At 41.6% G+C, this 25,666-nt stretch overlaps 1 protein-coding gene across 1 annotated transcript in view; it reads right to left on the bottom strand.

Moving 5' to 3' along the window:
- Nucleotides 1-22,787: 22,787 nt before the first annotated feature.
- The window catches only part of tfpia (tissue factor pathway inhibitor a), a 48,803-nt gene continuing 45,924 nt past the window's right edge, over nucleotides 22,788-25,666 (bottom strand). Inside the window, exon 5 of the mRNA XM_060827986.1 lies at nucleotides 22,788-24,551. Coding sequence (XP_060683969.1) covers nucleotides 24,535-24,551 — 17 coding nt within the window. The 3' untranslated portion in view covers nucleotides 22,788-24,534. The remainder of the gene's footprint in view (nucleotides 24,552-25,666) is intronic.

Consider the following 25,666-nt stretch of genomic DNA (forward strand, 5'->3'; position numbering starts at 1 on the left):
TTAAAACCAAATCTTCAGCATTTTGCACCTGTGTTTCAGTGAAAGACTGCCTTGTTAAATTAAATTTTTAAAAAATCAAAATAAGACCTATGAAGCTAGACTTCAGTCTATGACCAAACTTGTCATGTAAGAATATCAGCTGGGAATATAACAAGAGAAAATGATACAATTATATTGTTCATCTTTTACACTATCCTCAGATTATCTTCTGCTGCAATATTAATCCATGCTTTTATTACGCACAGACTCACCAATGCAGTGCTGCCAGACCTGGGCTCTAGCCACCTTAAGTAAACTTGAGCTCATCCAAACCTCTAATTTCAGAATGTTAACTTGCGTCTTTCTGTTCACCTTCTACCCCCATGTGTACTGACCCACATAGACTCCAGGAATTGCAAACATTCAATTTTAGGTTTCATAACTCCATGTTTCAATCCCACATTGCACAATTCCCAATTTTGTTACCTTCATCAATCCTACAACCCTCAAAGAATTTACCCAATTTTTGGGCTCTTCTGCATCCATGATTTCCTTTCTCCCATTATTGACAGCCACATTTTCAGCTCTCTAAACCTTAAGCTTTGAAATTCTGTCCCTCAACTATTCTGCCAAATCAGATGGTCTGTGTGGAGGGAGACTAAGTCAGGGCCCAGTATTATCCATATGTGTGCAGCTTCGTTGATCCTTCTTCAATCTGTGTATGTACATTATCTCCAATCTTTTTGTTTTCTGTTTATCAACCAACAGTTTTTGTTGCTTATTCCATTCGCATAAATTTTCTTAACAAATCACCAATCAACTTTTAAAATTCATATACAATAGTTGTATTTTACACCTATAAATTATTCAGTCATCAAAGTACTGTATTGAATTTATCAAATGCAATTGCCTTTAATAAATATTTACTGGAGTAGCTCTAAATGAACACCAATTTGCAAAGAAAACTAGAAACTATGAGCAGGACTAGGCTAATTGGCTCTTCAAGGCTGCTTTGCCATTCAATATGATCACAGCTGATCATCCAATTGATCCTGAATGATGTATTTCAAGAGTTTACTCTTCTAATAATTGATCAGCTTTTCTTTGATCTTTCTTTGAGCTTGAGATAATTGAGACCGTTATATATTTCTCTATGGTAATTTGAATATAGGTCTGAAAACACAGAAGTTTAAATTCATTCATCAGCATCCTTGTCTCATTTCCAACTCAGTAATATGATACAATTACCTGATGTTACTGCACCGCTGTATTTCCTAAGGGATAATTGAAACCCATCCTAGATGTCATTCATAAACAATAAGTTCTGATATGTTTAATGTGTGGCACCCTTGGAACATGTAAGTATGGCAAGACTTTCAATTGTATGATATGGTGTAAAAGTGAACTCCACTTAAGTATGTGCAAGAATGAGATGAAAGTGCAGAAAGGTTGTATGAGGGCAGTAACGGTGGGATGAGTTGAGAAGCCAATTTTGAGAGCCCTGTAAATACTGGATACCATGAATGATGCAAATCCAGTAAAAAAAACATCAGTGGAAGGCTCACAGCAACTTGCAACATTTTAGTTTTATTGAAGCTAATAGCAGAATGGTATAAATCATTCAACAACTTATAGAAACTCAGAACCAGTGGCACAACTCTCCACTGCCCAAATTGATGTTATTCTTTATGAGCTAGCAATGATGAATGCCATTAATTCACCAGCACTTTCTGTGCTTAACGTTTATTACCTTATAACTCCGCCATACAACTTTTATTCATTACAATATGTAGAAGGTAGTGGTTTTATTTATTTTGTTTGCCTTAGTTGCTTGCTGCTTTATTTGCATTGTATTGGTCTTCAACCATGAGGCAAGCAATTTATAAAGGACATGGCTAATCAGATTATATGATGAGAATAATGCCAGATTTTAGCATATATCACATCAGTTAATGATGCAACCGCACTGATTTGTTTGTGATATATGAATAATATGCAAATATATGTAGATAATAGAATGCATTGCAAATTGTATTCTGACACATGCATATTACTAATTTATATTATTAAAATTGGTGTAGTAGGTAAAAGTGTTGAAGCTGTTTGGAGAGAATTATTTGCAACCGGGAGCCTTAACCTTATTCCAAAATATTATTGCTCTCACAGTAGATTTGGAAATGTATTAATTTAAATAACTGAACATATGCATGCACTGTTTAAAATCTAATGTTGCTTGACCATCCCTAGATTCTGTCTAATTCTCACTTCACTTACTGCTGAATTTCAAGCTGAAAACATTATTTAATTTTCCAACCTTTGTTTCCTAATTTTGCCACACTCAGTCCTTTTCCCTTTGCATGTTTGGAACTGTATCTAACATTCAAACCTTTTTTCACGCAGTAAACCCTAAATCACAATATATTTCTGTGCACAATTCCATCTCCTTGCAACAGAATGTTGAACAAAAATAATCAAATGTTATTTTAAAAGCATCCATCTTCCCCACATCAGTTCTCTGACTATTTTTGCTACATTTTTAAAATTTTTTCTTGTTTTCATATTCTCTTCCTCAGTTCTCTAAGTTTCTCAAATCCTATTCCCAGATGAAGATTTGATTGGTGACTTTCTCCCAGCATCTGTTAGTATCATTCTACAAATGACAAACAATTATCATTTGAAGGCAGTAAACTGTGAGACACTAGTTTCCCATCCCTCCAGGAAACCACTTACTTTCAGCTCAAACATTCTCCAAATTGAGGTGACAAAAGTGTACAAATGTGCTTCTAAACTTTAGTAATTGTAACAAGGTTGCCATGGAATATGAGTTCTCTGATTGGGGCTGTCAATCTGGTCCAATTAGGGAGCTCTGGTGGAGGAAAAAAAAACAGAAAAATAACTAAATAAACAGGAGTGTCAAAGTTCTAAAAAAAATGAACAGACCTCCGTGGAGGACCTCCTTGTAGGTCTGCTCCTGGGCCTGGCCAAACTAGCCATAAATAGATCCAGGCAGCGGGCCATGGAGGGGGTCGTTAGGGCCGACTGCCTGCCCCTCTTCTGCGGTTACATCAGAGAAGGGCATTGCCTGTCACTGGCCACTCGGGTGTTTCCTTTCCTCCTGGTGGTGGAATATAAATAAAGATTTACACACTTGTTGTTTTTCAGTGTTTGACACCTGCACACACACACACACACACACACACGATATGGGTGCTGGGGAAAAATAAGCACTACCACTGTCAGAAGGAGGGGAAAAAAAATAAACAGGAGTGACAGAGGTTCTGCTCACTTTGAGAGCTGCCTCTGAGGGAAAAAAAAGCAGGAGTTTAAAAAAAAAGAAAAAAAGTTGAACAGACATCCTATTCATTCCTTGAGCTGGCTCTGAGGGAGCTGAATCAGCATTAAGGACTCTCTATGTGTAATTAAAGGGTGACTTGGTGAGGGGAAACTGGCCCCCATGGAATTATTTTACTGGCGACAAGAGGAAAGCATGCTCCTGAAGAAATCAGCTCGCAACAGTCGTCTTTGAGTTGGGGTAAGCATTTCAGATGTCATGCCATTATTTGGGAAGCTTGACTCATTTGATTCTGTTGTCGGAGAGTGGGCCGAGTGTGTGGAAAGAATACATTACTTTTTTCCAGGCAAATGACATTGGGGCAGATGAAAAGCAATGAGTAGTTCTCCTGACAGCTTGTGAACCTGAGGCTTTTTCGGTTATCAGAAGCTTAACTTTCCCTGCGGCACCAGATATTAAAACCTTAATTAGATTCAATTAAGGAATATTATGACCCCCCAGGCCTCCTCTAATTCTGAGATGCTATCGGTTTTACTTAACAAGTAAGAATTAGGGGAATCCGTATTGGGATTTTTGACGAGAGTAAAATGACTGGTAAAGGCATGTGACTTTGGATTAACCCTTAATGAGGTGCAGAGAGACCATTTGGTATGTGGGATTAATGATGTAACAATGCAAAAGTGCCAACTTAACTGAAGTCCACCTGGAATTCGAACTTGCACTACAACTGGCTTTCTCATTGGAAAATGAGGCAAGTGGACTATATGAGTTGGGGGGTATTCCAATGGAAGTGGACATCTTTGCCAGTCCAACTGAGCTTGGGAAATACCACTTCAGTGAAGGTAATTGTATAGTCTCACTCAGGGCATATCCTCGAAGTCAACCCACAGCTGACAAGTCTCGGCCAAGCAATTAAAATTTCCTTCAGGATCCAGACCGGCAAGCCATTGTAATTGCTGCTAGTATGCAGACAAGACAGCAAAAGAGTTCCACTGGACTTAAATTGAGTAAGAGTACTTCAGAGAACATCTCTGAGACACCCGTACCAACCAACCCAACCACCCCATGGCTCAACACTTTAACTCCCCCTCCCACTCCACCAAGGACATGCAGGTCCTTGGACTCCTCCATCGCCAGAACATAACAACACGATGGTTGGAGGAAGAGCGCCTTATCTTCCGCCTGGGAACCCTCCAACCACAAGGGATGAACTCTGATTTCTCCAGTTTCCTCATTTCCCCTCCCCCCCACCTTGTCTCAGTCGATTCCCTCGAACTCAGCACCACCCTCCTAACCTGCAATCTTCTTCCTGACCTCTCCGCCCCCACCCCACTGTGGCCTATCACTCTCACCTTGATCTCCTTCCACCTATCACATCTCCATCGCCCCTCCCCCAAGTCCCTCCTCCCTACCTTTTATCTTAGCCTGCTGGACACACTTTCCTCATTCCTGATGAAGGGCTTATGCCCGAAACGTTGAATTTCCTGTTCCTTGGATGCTGCCTGACCTGCTGCGCTTTTCTAGCAACACATTTTCAGCTCTGATCTCCAGCATCTGCAGACCTCACTTTCTCCTCCTAAGAGTACTTACAGGCCCCTATCCAGAGAGTACCCACCCTGGAAAGTCGACCGACAGTTAAATTGCTTAACAACATCCAAATTAGAAAATAAACATCTGGTTAAATGGTCACGCAATTTTAATGGAGGTCAATACCAGTGCGACTGTTGCAGTGATCACAGAACCACTCTTCAACAAAATTTGATCCAAACTCCGACCCTTAAGTTTGTGCAAGACCTTGGCTAGCCTGAGAACCTATACTGGAGAACCTTTATAAATTAAGGGTACAACTTTGGTTTTGGTCTCTTATGTGAAGCAGCTGATTCTTTTCCTACTGACTGTAGTAAAAGACTTGGGCCCAAGATTGATGGAGCGGAATTGTTTGAGAAAGATTCATCTAGATTGGCTAAACATTCTTCAATTACAAAATGGCTGCCTGAATGAAGTCCTCTTTAAATACCTGGATGTTTTTCAGTAAGGTCTAAGGATTATCAAAGGAGCCAAGGCCACGTTGCATGTTGACCACGAAGCAATTCCACGATTCTGCAAGGCCTGCCCAGTGCCATTTGCCTTACGGGCAAAAGTAGAAGCAGAAATCAGAAGGCAGTAAAGCAAAAAATAATCAAACCAGTCCAGTTTATGGAATGGATAACACTGGTCATATCGATTGTGAAGCCCAACAGTTCGGTTTGCTTTTGTGGGGATTTTAAACCAACAGTAAGTCACTTTTTGCAGCTGGATAAATACCAATTCCTTGCATAGAGGATTTATATGCTGATGTGGGGCTGTCCTTCACGAAACTGGACATGAGCCATGTGTACTTCCAATTGCAGTTAGATGAGGATTTCTAGAAGCATCCTACAATTAACACCCAAAGCAGTTTGTACCAATATACAAGACTATCATTTGGAGTGTCATCAGCCTGTGCATTTTTCAATGGACGATGGAAAATATTTTACAAAGTCTACTCCAGGTCACCATTTATCTAGATGATATTCTAACAACAGGGAAGACCAATAAGGAGTATTAAAGAACTTGGACATAGTCCTTAGATATTTTTCCCACCTTGGTCATGGAATCATAGAATCCCTACAGTGTGGAAACAGGCCCTTCAGCCCAACTAGTCCACACCGACCCTCCAAAAAGTAACCCACTCAGACCTTATTACTCTACATTTACCCTGACTAATGTATCTAACCTACACATCCCTGAACACTTAGGGCAATTTAGCATGGCTAATTCAACTAATGCACATCTTTGGATTGTGAGAAGAAACTGGAGCACCCAGAGGAAACCCACGTAGCCACAGGGAGAATGTGCAAACTCCACACAGACATTTTCCCAAGGTTAGACTCTGACCCGGGTCCCTGGCACTACGAGACAGCAGTTCTAACCACTGAGCTACCATGTGACCTTCTAAGGTGTATACCTTAGAAGGGAAAATCATGTCTTCCAGGCACCCCAATTGACTTACATGGGCTACAGAGTTGACAAGACTAGACTACACCTATTGGAAGATAAAGTGAAGGTGACCAAAGGTGCCTCAGCTCCCACGTCTGTACGGGAGCTTAGATCTTTCCTTGGGCTGGTGAATTTAACAGAAACTTCAGACATAACCTGGCCTCTGTCCTGGCACCTTTGCATCAGCTCTTAAAGAAAGGTCAGCCTTGGAAATGGTCATGAAGCCAAGCCACAGCTTTCAGGGAAGTGAAGGAACAGCTGTCATCCCCACAGGTGTTGGCACTCTATGGTACCAAGCGAGATCTGGTATTGACATACAATGCCTCCCTGTAAAGCATCGGGGTAGTATTGGCTCATAGGTGGCCCAATGGAAAGGAATGCTCAATAGCTTATGCAAATCATAAGTATACCCAGAAAGAGGAGGAAAGTTTGGTGGCCACATTTGAGTTTAGGATGTTTCACTAATACCTATACAGGCCTAAATTTATAATAATAATGGACCACAAATCCTTGCTCAGTCTATGTAAAGAGGACAAACAGTACCACCAATAGTTTCAGGCTGAATTCAGCAGTGGGTTCCACAAGTTGGAACATCTCCTGGGAGACCATATAGCAGATACAGATGCCTCAAGGTGCCACCTCGTGGCAGATACACCACCAGTGGTAGCTCCATTGTAAGAGTCCGTAATGGTTTTTAATTTTCTGTACATACTTCCAATCACAGCTGACAATATCAGACGTTGGACACAGAAAGATCCGGTCTTGGCAAAACTGAAACAGCTGGTGGTGATGGGGGAAACCAAACGGCCTTCACAATGAGAATTCACATCAGTTTGGATCCAGAGAGAGCCAGGTCACAGTAATGGATGGCATATTATTATGGGAGACATGTGATTGTTGCTGAAAATGTGTTGCTGGAAAAGCACAGCAGGTCAGGCAGCATCCATAGAGCAGGAGAATCGACGTTTCGGGCATGAGCCCTTCTTCAGGAATCTGGGAACATGTGATTGTTCCCAGCAAAAGCCGCAGCCAGATACTATGGGAACACCACCAGGGTCATCCAAGGGTTTCTACAATGAAGAATTTGGCAAGACATTATGTCTGGCAGCTAGGATTGGATGGAAACATAGCTGCATTGGTGACACAGTACCCAAAGTGTCAACAAGAACTAAAATTACCACCAGCAGCTCAGTCACATTCATTGCAGTGGCTAGGCAAACCCTGGAACTATGGGTAAACATCAACCATGCAGGTCCTTTCATAGGCTCATATGTTCTTAGTCATTGTAGATGTCCACTCAAAGTGGCTGAACGTGCATAGAGTTCATTCGTCAAACATGGGGACAATGATTGAAAAACTGCATGCATATTTTGCAATACACAGATTCCCAGAAGTGTTGGTTGCATAATGGGCCATTGTTTACCAGTAGGTAATTTAAGTATTTCCTTAAGAATTTCCTAAAAGGTATTCAACATATAAAGATAGCTCCATACCATCCATCATCTGGCTGAAACACCATACGTTGAAGAAGATTTACAGAAACAGCCTACAACTTCACTTGATACCAACCTGTCTTGGTTCCTATTTGATTATAGGTCCATTCTTCATGCAATTACAGGGATAGCTCCAACTTCTCCAGTAGCTAATGGGGAGAAGACTCCACACCAGATTACTTCAGATCTTCCTGAACGTGGAGGGAAAGGTTAAATGCCATCAGGAACGTCAGTACTGGACACAAGACTCCGCTATGCGAGAGAGACAGTTTACTTCAGAGTATGGCTTAGTGTAGAAACCCATGGGAATGGCCCTGCATGGGTAAGAGGCAGGGTCGATGAGAGGTCAGGTCCAGTGATGTTCAAAGTTTGTGTAGGTGCGATAGTCCTGAACAAGCACAAGGATCATATGAAAGCTGCAAACTCACAAACGATACAGGAGCAAAATGTACCCGGCTCTTCGACTGTCTTTCCGACTGCTCTGGAACCTCTGTGTTCTCTCTCATGCCTTGAAGATATCTCGGAAACTGAGATGGACATGGCAGATGTCAGTGCCTTGATGCCTTAACCACCTGAAGAGGAGAATGAATGACTTCCGAGATGCTCCAGGTGCAAGAGGTGAGCTACTATGCGTTACACTACGCTATACTGGGGCAGGGTTGGAGGAACCTGACCCGGTCTAAATGCCCCAGGAGAGGTTACAGGAAAAAAGAACTGGCCCACATCCAGGTGGACCACATAGAATATGAGATCTGTGATTGAGGCTGTTAATCTGGTCCAATCAGGGAGCTCAAACTGACAGATATAAACAGGAGTGTTAAAAAAATAAGCACTACCGCAGTTGGGCGGTAGTGTATGAGAAAAAAAGGAGAAAAGAAAAGATCAGGAGTGATAGATAAAAAAAAGAAGAAAAATAAAAGACCAGGACTGTCAGGGATTGGGTTTATTAAAAAAATAAATAAACAGGCGTGTCAGACATCCTGTTGACTCTGAGAGCTGGCTCTGACGGAGGTGGATCAGTGTCAAGGCCTCGCCACGTGTAAATAAAGGGTGTCTTCATTTCGGGATATTGGCCTCTGTGAAATTATTTCATCAACGATTTTTGTTTTCTCTCTGCAAGCCTTCTGCGGGTGAGTGTGTAACTATGTACAAACAGGAGTATATTCAGTGTCTTATCAGAGCATACTTAATGGGCATTTTGTTTTACTTACATTTATTATAGTCAAGCATTCATAATAGACAGCACCCTCTGCTGTCTAACTGCACACTTAACATTTAACAGGAAATGTAAAGTATCCCTGGATTTAGGAAGCAAGAGTTTTTAATCCAACAAGTTTAGAACATGCGCATAAGAAGCTACCAGAGCGTAAACATTTTGGTATTAGCATGGAATTTTTCTTCATTTCAATGTCGTAACATGCAGAATGGGGCGACATGGTGGCTCAGTGGTTAGCACTGCTGCCTCACAATGCCAGGGTCCTGAGTTTGATTTCAGCCTTGGGTGGAATCTGTGTGGAGTTTGCACATTGTCTGCGTGGGTTTCCTCCCACAGTCCAAAGATGGGCAGGTCAGATGAGTTGGTCATGCTAAATTGCTTTTAGTGTTTGGTGCATTAGTTAGGGGGAAAATGTCTGGGTGGGTTACTCTTCGGAGGGTTGGTGTGGACTGGTTGGGCCAAAGGGCCTGTTTCCACACTGTAGGGAATCTAGTCAAAACATAATTGAGTTGCGAAAAACCGATACAGTACTTTGAATTAATATTTCTTTTTGATTTGTAATTATTTTATCTCACTAGTGCACAGGCTTAGTGAGCATATTTCAACATTTTATATCCTTCTGATGAGGCTTGCATTCAAATCTTTGTAAAAGATCACGTTTTATTTGTGATGCTTATTTTTAAAAGCTTAACTTGATCAGCTGTTTTCATTGATGAGATATAAATTCCTATTAAGAGAGGTGTTTTCTTTATTAACTTGTTGCAATGTGGCATAGATAAACCAGTCTTTGTTTAGTCATTAGAAAGGGAAACAAGCTATCAGGTATGAGAAATCAGGATTAGAATTTTCTGGTTAAACTCATTAAATTCACTGAAAAGAGAACTTGCAATTAGGGAAGGTGCAATGACAGAAGGTGCAATGATTCTGGTGTGTATATTGAGACTTTTACAGTTGCAACCACATTTCTACAATTCTTTACAGCTACAAGCAGCAATGACAAAATTGTTTGTATTTTTAGAGAAATAGTTTGTTGAGTGGAGAAATAATTATGAAGTCTGCTGAGTGCACAGAAAAGATGTAAGTGGCCATTCTTCTTGTGTCTATGCGACTTAGTGACTGGTATGAATGGCATCTTTCCCCCAAGTTAGGAAAGCTGATGCTAAGGTATGAGTATGGTTCTGAATGGGGAATAGTAGATCATTAACAAGGGTTACAAATAAAACAGATTCTGTACCTGGTACAGAGGATTCTGGGTAATCCAAGATGGAGGACACGAAAAATATCTGGCTGTAAGAGCTGCTCCTTTTGTTTTTAAGGTATTTTAGGTGCTGGAGGTGATTTCCTCGAATTTCAGGAGCAGCAATTACTGTTTTATATGCTGTTGCATTGTTTTGGAACTTTGGAAAATAAATGTCAAATCAACAACAGTTTTAAAAGGGAGAAGAACAGACAAAGGAAGCACATGGTGCGGACAGTGCAGGGGAGAGAGAGAGAACCTGCACAGTTCCTGCCTTTGCTATTTTGAATTTATGTATTGCTGGACATTGGAGTACATCTGGGAAAATTAACAAACAGTGAATTTCACAACCAATCTTGAAGGAACCTGGTTGGGTGAAGTTCACAACACAGAATCAGTTAATCATTGTTTTTAAGTGTGTCCAATAGAAAGGCAGAGATAGTGAGTAAAGTGGGTTCTTTCTTGATTATATGTTTTTGGAAATATGTCTCTTGATTAAACTTAAAATATAAGCCATAACTATTAATTTAACCTGGGGCAGTGTTTTGTAGAGGAATAAGACAGTGTTATTTTCTGAGTTTGTAGATTGTGAAGGAGCAAAAATGGCCTTTGCAGTGATATGTACTTCTTGTCAGATGTGGGAATTTAAAAAGAGTTTAAGGGTTACTGCGGATTATATCTGCCGTAAATGCTGTTGGATGCGAATCTTATCAGATTGAATGGATCAGTTGGAGAGACAGTTAGAAGCGAAGAGGAATTTGCAACAGCAACAGTATGTGATGAAAGGCAGTTATAGAAAGGGGGGGGGGGGGGAAGTCTCAGATACAGTCACATAGATGGGTTAACTCCAGGAAGGGTAAGAGAGGTAGGCAACTAGTGCAGGGGGCTTTTGTGAATATACCCATTTCAAACAGGTATGCTGTTTTGGAAAATGTAGAGGGTGTGGATTCTCAGGGGAACGTAGCACGAACAGCCAAGTTTCTGGTGTTGAGACTGGCACTAATGCAACGAGGGGTACGTCGGCTTCCAAGAGATCACTTGTGTTCGGGGATTCTCTAGTCCAAGGTACAGACAGACGTTTCTGTGGCCAGCATTGAAAAAGCAGAATGGTGTGTTGCTTCCCTGGTGCCAGGATCAAGGATGTCTCAGAGAAGGTGCAGAATGTTCTCACGGGGGAGAGGGGCCAGCAAGAGGTCATTGTCCACATTGGAACCAACGATATAGGAAGGGAAATGGTTGAGATTCTGAAGGGAGATTAGAGAGTTAGGCAGAAATTTAAAAAGGAGGTCCTCAAGGGTAGTAATTACCCCAGTGCTACGAGCTAGTGAGGGCAGGAATAGGAGGATAGAGCAGATGAATGCATGGCTGAGGAGCTGGTGTATGTGAGAAGGACTCACATTTTTGGATCATTGGAATCTCTTTTGGGGTAGAAGTGACCTGTACAAGAAGGATGGGTTGCACCTAAATTGGAAGGGGACTAATATACTGGCAGGGAAATTTGCTAGAACTGCTCAGGAGGATTTAAACTAGTAAAGTGGGGAGAAGGGGGGTGTGCGACCTAGGGAGATAGTGAGGAAAGAGCTCAATCTGAGACTGGTACAGTTGAGAACAGAAGCGAGTCAAACAGTCAGGGTAGGCAGGGACAAGCTAGGACGAATAAATTAAACTGCATTTATTTCAATGCAAGAGGCCTAACAGGGAAGTCAGATGAATTCAGGGCATGGTTAGGAACATGGGACTGGGATATCATAGCAATTACAGAAACATGGCTCAGGGATGGGCAGGACTGGCAGCTTAATGTTCCAGGACACAAATGCTACAGGAAGGATAGAAAGGGAGGCAAGAGAGGAGGGGGAGTGGCATTTTTGACAAGGGATAGCATTACAGCTGTGCTGAGGGAGGATATTCCTGGAAATACATACAGGGAAGTCATTTAGGTGCAACTGAGAAATAAGAAAGGGATGATCACCTTATTGGGATTGTATTATAGTCAGAGAGAAGTTGGGAAACAAACTTGTAAGAAGATCTCAACTATCTGTAAGAATAATAAGGTGGTTATGGAGGGGATTTTAACTTTCCAAACATAGACTGGGACTGCCATTGTGTTAAAGGTTTAGATGGAGAGGAATTTGCTAAGTGTGTACAAGACAATTTTCTGATTCAGTATGTGGATATACCTACTAGAGAAGGTGCAAAACTTGACCTACTCTTGGGAAATAAGGCAGGGCAGGTAAATGAGGTGTCAGTGAGGGAGCACTTTGGGCCAGCGACCATAATTTTAGTAGATTTAAAATAGTGATGGAAAAGGATAGACCAGATCTAAAAGTTGAAGTTCTAAATTGGAAAAAGGCCAATTTTGACAGTATTAGGCAAGAACTTTCGAATGCTGATTGGAGGCAAATGTTCGCAGGTAAAAGGACGATTGGAAAATGGGAAGCCTTCAGAAATGAGATAATGAGAATCCAGAAAAAGTATATTCCTTTTAGGGTGAAAGGGAAGGCTGGTAGGTATAGGGAATGCTGGCTGAGAAAGAACTTGAGGGTTTGATTAAGAAAAAGAAGGAAGCATACGTAATGTATAGACAGGATAGATCGAGTGAATCCTTAGAGTATAAAGGCAATAGGAGTATACTTAAGAGGGAAATCAGGAGGGCAAAAAGGGGACATGAGATAGCTTTGGCAAATAGAATTAAGGAGAATCCAAAGAGCTTTTACAAATACATTAAGGACAAAAGGGTAACTATGGAGAGAATAGGGCCCCTCAAAGATCAGCAAGGTGGCCTTTGTGTGGACCCGCAAAAAATGGGGGAGATACTAAATGAGTATTTTGCATCAGTATTTATTGTGGAAAAGGATTTTGCAAGATTTAGACTGTAGGGAAATAGATGGTGACATCTTTCAAAATATCCAGTTAACAGAGGAGGAAGTGCTGGATGTCTTGAAATGGGTAAAGGTGGATACATCCCCAGGACCTGATCAGGTGTACCCGAGAACTCTGTGGGAAGCTAGAGAAGTGATTGCTGGGCTTCTTGCTGAGATATTTGTATCATCGATAGTCACAGGTGAGGTGCTGGAAGTCTGGAGGTCAGCAAACATGGTGGCACTGTTTAAGAAGGGTGGTAAGGACAAGCCAGGGAATTATAGACCAGTGAGCCTGATGTCGGTGGTGGGCAAGTTGTTGGAGGGAATCCTGAGGGACAGGATGTACATGTATTTGGAAAGGCAAGGACTGATTCAAGATAGTCAACATGGCTTTGTGCATGGGAAATCATGTTTCACAAACTTGATTGAGATTTTTGATGAAGTAACAAAGAGGATTGATGAGGGCAGAGCAGTAGATGTGATCTGTATGGACTTCAGTAACGTGTTCGACAAGGTTCCCCATGGGAGACTGATTAGCAAGGTTAGATCTCATGGAATACAGAGAGAACTAGCCATTTGGATACAGAACTGGCTCAAATGTAGAAGACAGGGGGTGGTGGTGGAGGGTTGTTTTTCAGACTAGAGGCCTGTGACCAGTGGAGTGCCACAAGGATCGGAGCTGGGTTCTCTACTTTTTGTCATTTACATAAATGATTTGGATGCAAGCATAAGAGGTACAGTTAGTAAGTTTGCAGATGACACCAAAATTGGAGGTGGAGTGGACAGCGAAGAGCATTACCTTCGATTACAACAGAATCTTGACCAGATGAGCTGATGGGCTAAGAAGTGGCAGATGGAGTTTAATTCAGATAAATGCGAGATGCTGCATTTTGGGAAAGCAAATCTTAGCAAGACTTATACACTTAATAGTAAGGTCCTAGACAGTGTTGCTGAACAAAGAGACCATGGAGTGCAGGATCATAGGTCCTTGAAAGTAGAGTTTCAGGTAGATAGCATAGTGAAGAACGTGTCTGGTATATTTTCCTTTATTGGTCAGAGTATTGAGTACAGGAGTTGGGAGTTCATGTTGTGGTCAAACAGGACATTGGTTTGACCACTGTTGGAATGTTGTGTGTAATTCTGGTCTCCTTCCTATCGGAAAGATGTTGTGAAACTTGAAAGGGTTCAGAAAAGATTGACAAGGATGTTGCCAGGGTTGGAGGATTTGAGCTATTGGGAGAGGCTGAACAGGCTGGGGCTGTTTTCCCTGGAGCGGCAGAGTCTGAGAGGTGACCTTATAGAGGTTTACAAAATTACGAGGGGCTTGGATAGGATAAATAGACAAAGTCTTTTCCCTGGGGTTGGGGAATCCAGAACTAGACAGCATAGGTTCAAGGTGAGAGGGGAAAGATATAAAAGTGACCTAAGGGGAAATGTTTTCAGAGGGTGGTACGTGTATGGAATGAGCTGCCAGAGGAAGTAGTGGAGGCTGGTACAATTACAGCATTTAAAAAGGATATGTATGGGTATATGAACAGGAAGGGTTTAGGGGGATATGAGCCAAGTGCTGGCAAATGGGACTAGATTAATTTAGGATATCTGGTCGGCATGGACGAGTTGGACCGAAGGGTCTGTTTCTGTGCTGTACATCTCTATGACTCTATAGCTACTTGTACAGTAAGAGACTGGCCAAACATTGTTACCCATTGGATTTCTGCCAACTTTCATTTGTAAATTAGGGCTGATGTTGCTGAAGCAAAATTTACATTTAAACTGGAAGTTTATTTAGTGCAACTACAATTATCCAACGTAACAATCTTGCCCTTCTCTTTAACTGAAGTACACCTTAATACTATAATTTTATCAGTTAAAGCATTATTGCTGCAAATGTGTTGCTGGTCAAAGCACAGCAGGTTAGGCAGCATCTCAGGAATAGAGAATTCGACGTTTCGAGCACCGGCAGAACACAACTACACGACGGCTGGAGGAGGAGCGCCTCATCTTCCGCCTGGGAACCCTCCAACCACAAGGTATGAATTCAGATTTCTCCAGCTTCCTCATTTCCCCTTCCCCCACCTTGTCTCAGTCGGTTCCCTCAACTCAGCACCGCCCTCCTAACCTGCAATCCTCTTCCTGACCTCTCCACCCCCACCCCACTCCGGCCTATCACCCTCACCTTGACCTCCTTCCACCTATCCCACCTCCATCGCCCCTCCCCCTAGTCCCTCCTCCCTACCTTTTATCTCAGCCTGCTTGGCTCTCTCTCTCTTATTCCTGATGAAGGGCTTATGCTCGAAACGTCGAATTCTCTATTCCTGAGATGCTGCCTAACCTGCTGTGCTTTGACCAGCAACACATTTGCAGCAGTTAAAGCATTATTCTCAATCTCACCATCATCTCAGTCCTTTTTACTAGTGTTGTTTTAATTGCCCATTTAGTTTCTATTGGGGAATTATTTCATCAATATATTTCTATACTGCACAGAATTTAAGATTCATTTTCTATTTCAGTTTCGAGTATGTCATCATAACCACTTGTGTTCAAGTTAGTGACTTGAAAATGATTCTCTGTGAAGAAACCCACTATGAATATTAGCCTAGAATTTGCATTCAGTGACAAAGGAATGATGCTTGTCAACCACTATGTTGATGACAGCTAACCACAGAATTGATTCAGGTTCTTGAGTGGACAAATCTCAGTGGACATACAAACATTCAAACTTACTAAACAGCTGTAGAAGTAGACCATTCAGCCCCTTGAGCCTATCCCACCATTCAATAAAATCATGGCTGATCTGTTTGTGTTTTGAATTTTGTATTCACCTTTTGCAGATCCCTTGGCAACATGATAGCCCACAAACCCACCAACACACTAAAACAGCAGCTAACAAACTTGAAAGACCCTATACAGACAACAAGCAAAACTACTGTCATTTACAAAATACCATGCAAGAACTGAGCAAACACTACATTGGACAAACAGGCAGAAAACTAACCACCAGGATACATAAACACCAACTAGCCACAAAAAGACATGACTCTCTCTCACTAGTATCTTTACATACAGATAAGGAAGGACACCACTTTGACTGGGGCAACACATCCATCTTAGAACAGGCCAAAGAGAGACATGCACAAGAATTCCTAGAAGTATGGCATTCCAACCGGAACTCTATCAACAAACACATCGAGTTAGGCCCCATCTACCACCCCCTGAGAAGCGGAAATGACATCACCACAGGAAATGACATCACCAACCCAAACATATAAATAGAAAGCAGGAATCCTGTACACTGTTTCACCTGAGGACCACTGAAGATGTTACCTCGTAGTGTGACGAAACATTTGGAAATGAACCTCCCAGTTCAGCGAGCAAACCTACCCCCAGTATTTTAGTGTGTGTATATGTGGGAGAGAGCGAGAGCGAGAGAGAGAAACTATGTGTGTCTCTGTTTGCCTCTGTGTGTATACACACTAGAAAATATTTAATTATTTTTCTTCCATCAGGTTAAATTTAGTAGCGCTAAACTCTTTCTTTGTTAAACTCAAGGAAAGCTGTCTGATTGGTTCTTTAAAAATCACAGTGTTAACATTTAAGCACTCACTAAATTGGCAAGTATATTCTATGAGAAGTAAAATAACCTGCTGTTGTCGGACAAGAAGAGAGAAACATTGGATGATTCATCCTCTCCACATCTTGTTGTAACACACACACCCTTACTTGAGAGATGTACCCATTCCTTATGTTTATGAACTTTCTCACATTCCATCCATACATTGAACACTCCCACTTACTCTCATTCTTGTAATTTCATGCCTTTCTCAATGGTCACCCTCAGCATCTATCAGATGAATCACTTACACTTACACGTATATCTCTCCTTCCCATCCTTGTTGCAGGGAACAGCAGGAAGAAAGAACAAACTGGAGGTGACCATAAGGACATAAGATATAGGAGCACAATTAGGGCATTTGACTAATTGAATCTACTCCACCAGAGGATCATGGCTGATATAATTCTCAACCCCATTTCGCTGCCTTCTCCTTGTAATCCTTGATTCCCTTATTAATCAAGAACCTATAATACACTCAATGCCTTGGCCTCCACAAGCCTCTGCGGCCATTAGAACTGTATGCAATACTCCAAATATGGCCGCACCAGAGTTTTGTGCAGCTACAGCATAACCTCGTGGCTCCAAAACTCAATCCCTCTACCTAGTAGCATGACGAAACAAAACTCAATCCCTCTACCAATAAAAGCTAACACACTGTATGACTACTTAACAACCCTATTAACCTGGGTGGCAACTTTCAAGGATCTATGTGTGTGGACACCGAGATCTCTCTGTTCATCTACACTACCAAGTATATTACCATTAGCTCAGTGCTCTTTATTCCTGTTGCTCCTTCCAAAGTGAATCACTTCACAATTTTTCACATTAAACTCCATTTGCCACCTCTCAGCCCAGCCCTGCAGCTTACCTATGTCTCTATGTAACCTGCAACATCCTTCAACACTATCCACAAGTCCACCAACCTTAGTGTCATCAACAAATTTACAAACCCATCTTTCTCCACCCTCATCTAGGTCATTTATATGAATGATAAACAGCAGTGGCGCCAAAACAGATCCTTGTGGTACACCACAAGTAACTAAACTCCAGGATGAACATTTCCCATCAAGCACCACTCTCTGTCTCCTTTCAGCTAGCCAATTTCTGATCTAAACAGTTAAATCACCCTCAAACCCATGCCTCCATATTTTGTGCAATTGGGGACATTATCAAATGCTTTACTGAAATCCATATACACCACATCAACCAGTTTACCCTCATCCACATGTTTGGTCATTACCTCAAAGAACTCAATCAGATTTGTGAGGCATGACCTATCCTTCACAAAACAGTGTTGACTATCCTGAATCAACTTATTCTTCTCTAGATCATTATAAATCTTACCTCTTATAACCTTTTACAACACTTTATCCACAACTGATGTAAGGCTCATTGGTTTATGATTGCCAGGGTTGTCTCTACTCCCCTTCTTGAACAAGGGGACAACATTTGCTATCCCACCATTCTTCTGGCACTATTCCTGTAGGCAATGATGACATAAAGATCAAAGTCAAAGGCTCTGCAATCTCCTCCCTGGCTTCCTAGAGAATCCTGGGAAAAATCCCATTAGCTCAGGGGCTTATCTCTATTCTTACACTTTGCAGAATTGCTATCATCTCCTCCTTGTGAATCTCAATCCCATCAAGTCTAGTAGCCTGTATCTCAGTATTCTCCTCAACACCATTGTCTTTTTCCAGTGTGAATACTGATGGAAAAATATTCATTTAGCATTTCCCCTATCTCCTCAGACTCCACGCATAACTTCCCACTACTATCCTTGATTGGTCCTAATCTTTCTCTAGTTTCTTTTATTCCTGATATACCTACAGAAAGCCTTAGGGTTTTCCTGGATCCTATCTGCCAACGGCTTCTCATGTCCCCTCCTGGCTGTTCTTAGTTCTCTCTTTAGGTCTTTCCTGGTTAACTTGTAACTTCCATGCGCCCTAACTGAGCCTTCACATCTCATTGTAACATAAGAAGAAGAAGATTCAACTTCTTTAGTAATCCAAGGTTCCCTTGCTCAACCACTTCCTCCCTCCCTGACAGAAATATACTTATCAAGGACACGCAGTATCTGTTCCTTGAATAAGCTCCACATTTCGATTGTGCCCATCCCTTGCAGTTTCCTTCCCTGTCCTATGCGTCCTAAATCTTGCCTAATTGTATCTTGCCTTTCTCCCAGCAATAAATCTTGCCCTACGTTATATACCTATCCCTTTTCATCGCTAAAGTAAACATAACAAAACTATGGTCACTATCACCAAAGTGCTCACCTACCTCTAAATCTAACACCTGGCCAGGTTTATTACCCAATACCAAATCTACTGTGGCTTCTCCTCTTGTTGGCTTGTCTACATACTAAGTCAAGAAACCATCCTGTATACATTGGACAAAAACTGACCCATCTAAAGCACTCAAACTATAGTATTTCCAGTCAATATTTGGAAAGTTAAAGGCTCCCATAACAATTGCCTTGTTACTCTCGCTCCTATCCAGAATCATCTTTGGTATCCTTTCCTCTACATCTCTGGAACTATTCAGAGGCCTATAGAAAAGTCCCAACAGGATCACCTCTCCTTTTCTGTTTCCAACCTCAGCCCATACTACCTCAGTAGACGAGTCCTCAAACACCCTTTCTGCTACCGTACTACAGTCCTTGATTAACAATGCCACGCAATCCACTCTTACCATTTTCTCTGTTCTTACTGAAACATCTAAATTCCAGAACCTGCAACAACCATTCCTGTCCCTGCTCTACCTATGTCTCTGAAATGACCATAACATCAAAATCCCCCCAGGTACTAACCCATGCTGCAAATTCACCCACCTTATTCCGGATGCTCCTGGTGTTGAAGTAGGCACACTTCAACCCACTTTTCGTTTGCCAGTGCACTCTTGTCACCTTGAAACCTCATTTCTGACCTCACTACTCTCAACCTCCTGGACACTGGAACTACAATTAAGGTTCCCATCCCCTGCTGAATTAGTTTAAACCCTCCTAAGGAGCGTTAGCAAATATCCCCCCAAGGGTATTGGTGCCCCTCTGGTTCAGGTACAGACCATCCTGTTTGTAGAGGTCCCACCTACCGTAGAATGAGCCCCAATTATCCAGACATCCAAAACTCTCCCTCCTGAAACATCCCTGTAGGCACGTGTTCAACTCCTCTCTCTCCCTATTCCTCACTTCACTAGCATATGGTACTGGCAGCAAACCAGAGACCGGAGCACTACCTCTAAGCTTCCACCCTAGCTCCCTGAATTTTTGCCTTAAATCCCCATTCCTTTTACTAACTATGTTGTTGGTGCATATGTGAACGACGACTTGAGGCTTTTCCCCCTCCCCCTCCAGGATCCCGAAAACACGATTCAACTCAACACCATCCCTGGCACTTGGAAAGCAACATACCAACTGTGAATCTCTTTCGTTTCTACAGAACCTCCTATCTGTCCCCTAACTATGCAGTCCCCAATGACTCATGCTCTGCTCATCTCCCCCTTCCCTTCTGAGCAACAGGGACACACTCTGTCCTAAAGACCTGTACCCCATGGCTTACCCCTGGTAAGTTGTCCCCCCTACCAGTATCCAAAATGGTATACTTGTTATTGAGGGGTTCCCTTTCCATCCCCTGTCTGTAACCCATCTGCCTCTTTCTTGCACCTGAGTGTGACTACCGCCCTATAACTCCCCTCAATAGACCCCACCCCTACCTCCTGAATGATCCAAAGTTCATCCAATGTTGGCTACAATGCCTGTATAATCTTTTCAATGGTTGTATAGATGCTGATTAACAGAGTCTATTTAACATAAAGGGGGTGAACTGTCATGTATGTAGTTCATGTGCAGTCCCTTTAAGAGAGCTGGTCAGGTGACCCATGAGGAGAGGTTGGGGCTGAGTGAAGGGATGAGTGTAGAGGTGTGACCACTTAAAATGAAATGTTCCCGTTCGGGGTTTTTACCTGTACCTCCCTTGTGCATAATTCCTGGTTCCTGACAACTTGCAAACTTATCATAAACATAAAATACGCATTTTGAAATTCATGAGCAATTAATGGTGTGTGTAATGGATGAGGTAGTCTTCCTGCTAAGATTTGGAATAAATGGGAGCTACTTTTCTTGTGTCGTGAATTATATTTGCGACAGAGAGGAGCAACTGAGCTGTTGCACTGTACTGAGTTGTTGGATGTCTTGGGAGGTCCGTATGAGTGTGAAAAAGGCATTTATCTGGACTATGCCCCAGGATTTCACCCTGTGTATTGAGGGAGGGGCTGAGTTGTGTGTATGTTGGATGGGGACGAGGTGCTAATAGTTGTACTGTATATGGTTGGGGGAGAGGGGCTGGTTCCAGTGTGTGGGGGTAAAGAATAGCATTTCCCTAATAACCCAATTGTTCAAAGCAGTATACAGAGGAACCTCAATTATCTGAAGAGATGGGCAGGCACTATTTTGTCCGGATAATTGATTATTCGGTTAATTGATTCAATGCCTTTCCTCCAGGGCTTGGAGTTTTCTGTTAAATCCACTCCCCGTTCAGGATACTAGCTAGCAGCACACTGTGCGCGAGTCCACGAACCCTGCCTGCTCCCCTAACACCGCGCCCTCCGCCTCCCTTCAACCCCGTCCAACCCCACCCTCGCCCGTGCCTCAAACCTGTCCAACACTACCCAACCCCCCCTCACACCCCCACCACCCAACCCGCTCACCTCAACCCTATCCAACACCGCAAGCCCCCAATCCACCCCACTGGGCAGCCAGACTGGACACCAACAACAAGACCGCTGCTGCTGCCTTTTGGAGGAGGCAGGGGTCACACACACACAATCTTTTGACAGGTTCTACCTTTGCTCTGTACAGGATAATGTTGGAGAGATTATCTGGGGAAGGGGGGTTTAGGGCACATCCCTGTGTAGAAATCCACGGAAAGTGTGTGGGGGGGAGAGAGAGAGAGAGAGAGAGGACAGGAGGTCAGTCATTTGGAGATGGTGCCTGGGCTCCCATCTGTTCAGGGTTGTTCTCAGCAGCATTTCAGTAAGCCAAGTTCACTTTTAATCACTGTAAACAAAAGATGCGATCAGCATTGGAAACACATCTTTGATGTAATGTTTCTATTGAGACCTCGAGATCTCCTTAGAATAATCCGATATTCGGATAATTGATATAAGGATAATTGAGGTTCCTCTGTATACCCAAGGCAGAGAGACCAGAAGGTTTCCAGTTCAGTCGTTCTCTGCAGAATTACTGATGTCAGCTTAAATGGTCAGATCTCAGACTAAATAGTCTTGACACCACGAATGGATATTATCCAATCAGGGATAGTGGGCCGTGGGGGATCAAGGGGAGGCCTTCTAATACTCTGCTATCAGCAACAGCCACTGACCAATGGTGAAGATGGAGAGAGGTAGTAGAGGTCAGGTGAAACTTTGCTTTATTTGTTTTAACTTGGCTTTGACTTGGTGAAGATTCTAGAGAAGCACTGCCACCAGGAGACAGCCAGCAGCTGCAGCCGCGGTCCAACAGCAGATCTGAAAGTGGAAGAGCAGAGCATCCCTTATGCAAATCCCAAATCCCCAGTCCCTCCACATTCACTCCCTTCCCACTTGCTGCCTGAACCCCATCCCACTGGCTTGAACATAGTGTGGGCTGATGTTGCCTGCCTGCATTGAAAATTGCAATCAGCACAGGAACAGGCTATGGGGTTTATGAAGAACTGGCCTCAGCTGGCTATCTTGAGGAAATGTTTTATTTCATCATCATCAATACCGCACCATGGCCCGCTGATTGAAAACAACTTGGTATCAGAATTATGGTTGCAAACTAGAATCCACAAAATTGAATTCCTGCCTGGTCTGTCCCAGACCACACACAAATTTCAAAATCCTGACCGACTCTTCCTTAGATTATTCATAGAAGCCAGAGTGGCCAATGCTGAGGAATGATCATGCTGTAGAGGCCAACAGCAACAGATGTTAATGGCTTCAGAGAAAGGGTGAAGGGGAATCCTTGTTGCCTTATCACTTCCTTATTTTTCCACTAATTTTGATAAAATCTCTGGAGTATTAAGTAAAGGTAAAGCACACTCAGATTATTGAAATACTTTATTTAACAAAAGCAGAGCATTTATTTTTCTGATTTGCCATATCAATGCTGTAATTAAGACAGATCTACAGTCATGTTTTTGCCACAATAACAAAATAATTGTACATTAGCCATAAAAAGAATGATTTTCCTTCAGATTAAAATACAAAGCTGTGTTTTTCCTTTTAGAGCTCATGTTGTAATGCCATGGAATCCAATATTGCATAAAATTATATTAAACATGCCCTGTGAACAATGACTATTAATGACATTGTGATTTGTTTTAATTTAAAAGATGATAATCAGATTAGTTGAAATGTGTTGTGACACACACAAGCCAATAATCTCAAACTCTTAATCTAATAGCAGCCTATTTTGATATAACAGTACACTAACCCATTTTCATTTAGAAAATTCATATTCCCAAAGAATTCTTGCTATTGCTGATATAAAGACACATTTTGTTGAAGTTTTTGTCTTGTGCTCATCAGGACAATTCACAAGAATACCAATTCAAGGGGAAAATCAACCATTATGTTGTGTGAGAGGAGATTGCGGATTGGTTGACAAGTGAACTCAATTTGGTAGAGGCATTGCCGCGGAGAATGTAACAGATAATGACAGTAAAAGCCAAACATTATTTACTTCTGTCACTTTTTGGTCCTGAAAAGTGCCCATTATATCTATGATTACCTGCAAAGTTAAGGTATCCTGAATGTTAAATGTGAAATATTCCAGTGTACAGTAGCAGTGAGAATTGGGTCTTCAGTATTTTATCAGTGCTCTAAAAGATAAAAGTACCTATGTGGTAAGCTAATAAGTAAGAATGTAATGAGCACTGAGTTTACAACTAATTATAAAACATAAGGATATTATGCATTCATGCTATCAAGCACATTAAACTGAATGGGACTGGATGAAGGACTATACAATCAAATGATTAAATCCCAAGCATCAGAATTTTAAGTAAGACTTGCTAAAGTTGCCATAGTTCCAGAGGACCATGGGGCTGTCTTCTCATAAGAGAGAAAAACGATGGTGAGTTAACCTGAGGGTCACCGGCCTTGGGAAAGGGCCAAGGTTGAGAAGGCGGACCTTCATGGTGACTTTAGCCACGTACTGGACCCATGCTATTGGCATCATTCTGCATTACGAACCAGCTTACTGGGCTAACGAGCTGCCTGTACACTACTGCATTCAATCAGAACATTTTTTACTGGACAATTAATGTGGTCATGGAATTTGTAATGAAATGTCCAACTTCACTATAAATCCTACTCTCTGACAGTAAAGACAAGACTGAATTTTGGTTGAAGAAGGAAGAAAGTTCCACTTGAAGTTAATATGAAATTTGTTGAATATTTTGAGTTTCCATAAAGATGTGTCATTTTCCTTTACAAAGTTGACACTGCAAACATCCTCACAATTTGCCACATCCGATGACACCTGGCACCAAGACTCTCTCAGGTTCAACAGCAACTGCATCTTTCGGACATTGCCCACGGGACTGGCCCCCTTATGTTGGATATAGGTTTGCAGGTGTTAAGCTGGTGATATGATAACATGTTACTCTGTTCACTAGCACTACTTTTGCAAACAAGAAAACAATCTAAAAAAGAAGGTATAAAAAGTGCAGAGTGTGACAGTTTCAGGTTAAGAGTAAATTAAATTCCAAGAGATTGCAAGGTGTCCTGCAACAATCTGATTCCTTTCAGTTTGAAGGTTTCTTGTATTTTCAGGCAATTGTCTGGACTATTGCCTTCTGGTTCCTGAAAGGTAAAATAAAGAAACTTGTTTGTTGTGAAATGTATTTAAATTTGTTTGTGCAATTGTTTGATGTGTTTTCTTCAATGACTAAAACGACCAACAGACTGAGGAACACATAAAAACATATACAAGAAAATCTAAAGGTATAGCATGGAGCCTTCATAGACCTCTTGCAGGATCATTTCGAAGACATTTAGAAATTCCAATTAAACGTAGTTGCTACTTTGACAAATTGTACAAACAAGCAAGACAGGCATATCACTCACCTGGATTAAACAGTCATTTATGAATGAAGTGAACGTTGTACACTTAAAATAGATAGGTGTGACATATACCAAAATAATCCTTCAGTTTTGAATAGGAGTTAAAGGGAAGTAAGTGTTTAGGAAACATTTTTCATTCAACATCCTTTTTATGAAGAAAAGTATACATTGACTAAATTACTTTGTTCTTTAATAGTTTGAAATAATTTTTATTAATCGGCTGAAGCCTCTCAAGAAGTATTTCCTCTACTAAGCTGTTTCCATAATGTAAAGATCTCACAGACTGCAAATAGGTCTGAGGACTGTATCCCAACCAACTGATTTCAGAAAGCCACCCTTAGAAAGAGAATCCAGGTTGCTTTGAAAACAAATGTTCTTCACCGTTTGTAATAAATTCACTCAACAGCATTTTGTTAGAATTGTCTGTTTGTGAGTGGAGGGGTGTAGATCACTTGGAATAAAATATTTCCTGACTTTAATATGGTAATTACGTTAGAAATGCAACAGGAAGTATTCCTTTGATCTGAGCACTTTCACAATTACTGTTTAAATAACAACCACAGGAATCTTTAACTGCATGTCAGCAAAATAAAACATTTCATAGAAAGAACAAGGAAATTTTGTCAAGACTTGTAGAATATGGGGAATATTTTAAAAAGTACTCCCCATATTAAATCCTCTTTCATGGGAGATGAAATGTGTACTGCTTGAAAACAGTTATTAGACTGGAACAGCATGTATATTTTCACTCTGTGTATGCATCTGTGGCACTATATTATCCAGAGCAAAGTGTTTTATGAAGTTTCTGATCTTTTATAGTCAGGATTTCTGTGTCATATACAACAAACTGCTTG

This window comes from Hemiscyllium ocellatum, chromosome 7 (assembly GCF_020745735.1).
Source record: "Hemiscyllium ocellatum isolate sHemOce1 chromosome 7, sHemOce1.pat.X.cur, whole genome shotgun sequence".
NCBI classification, from domain to species: Eukaryota; Metazoa; Chordata; class Chondrichthyes; order Orectolobiformes; family Hemiscylliidae; genus Hemiscyllium; species Hemiscyllium ocellatum.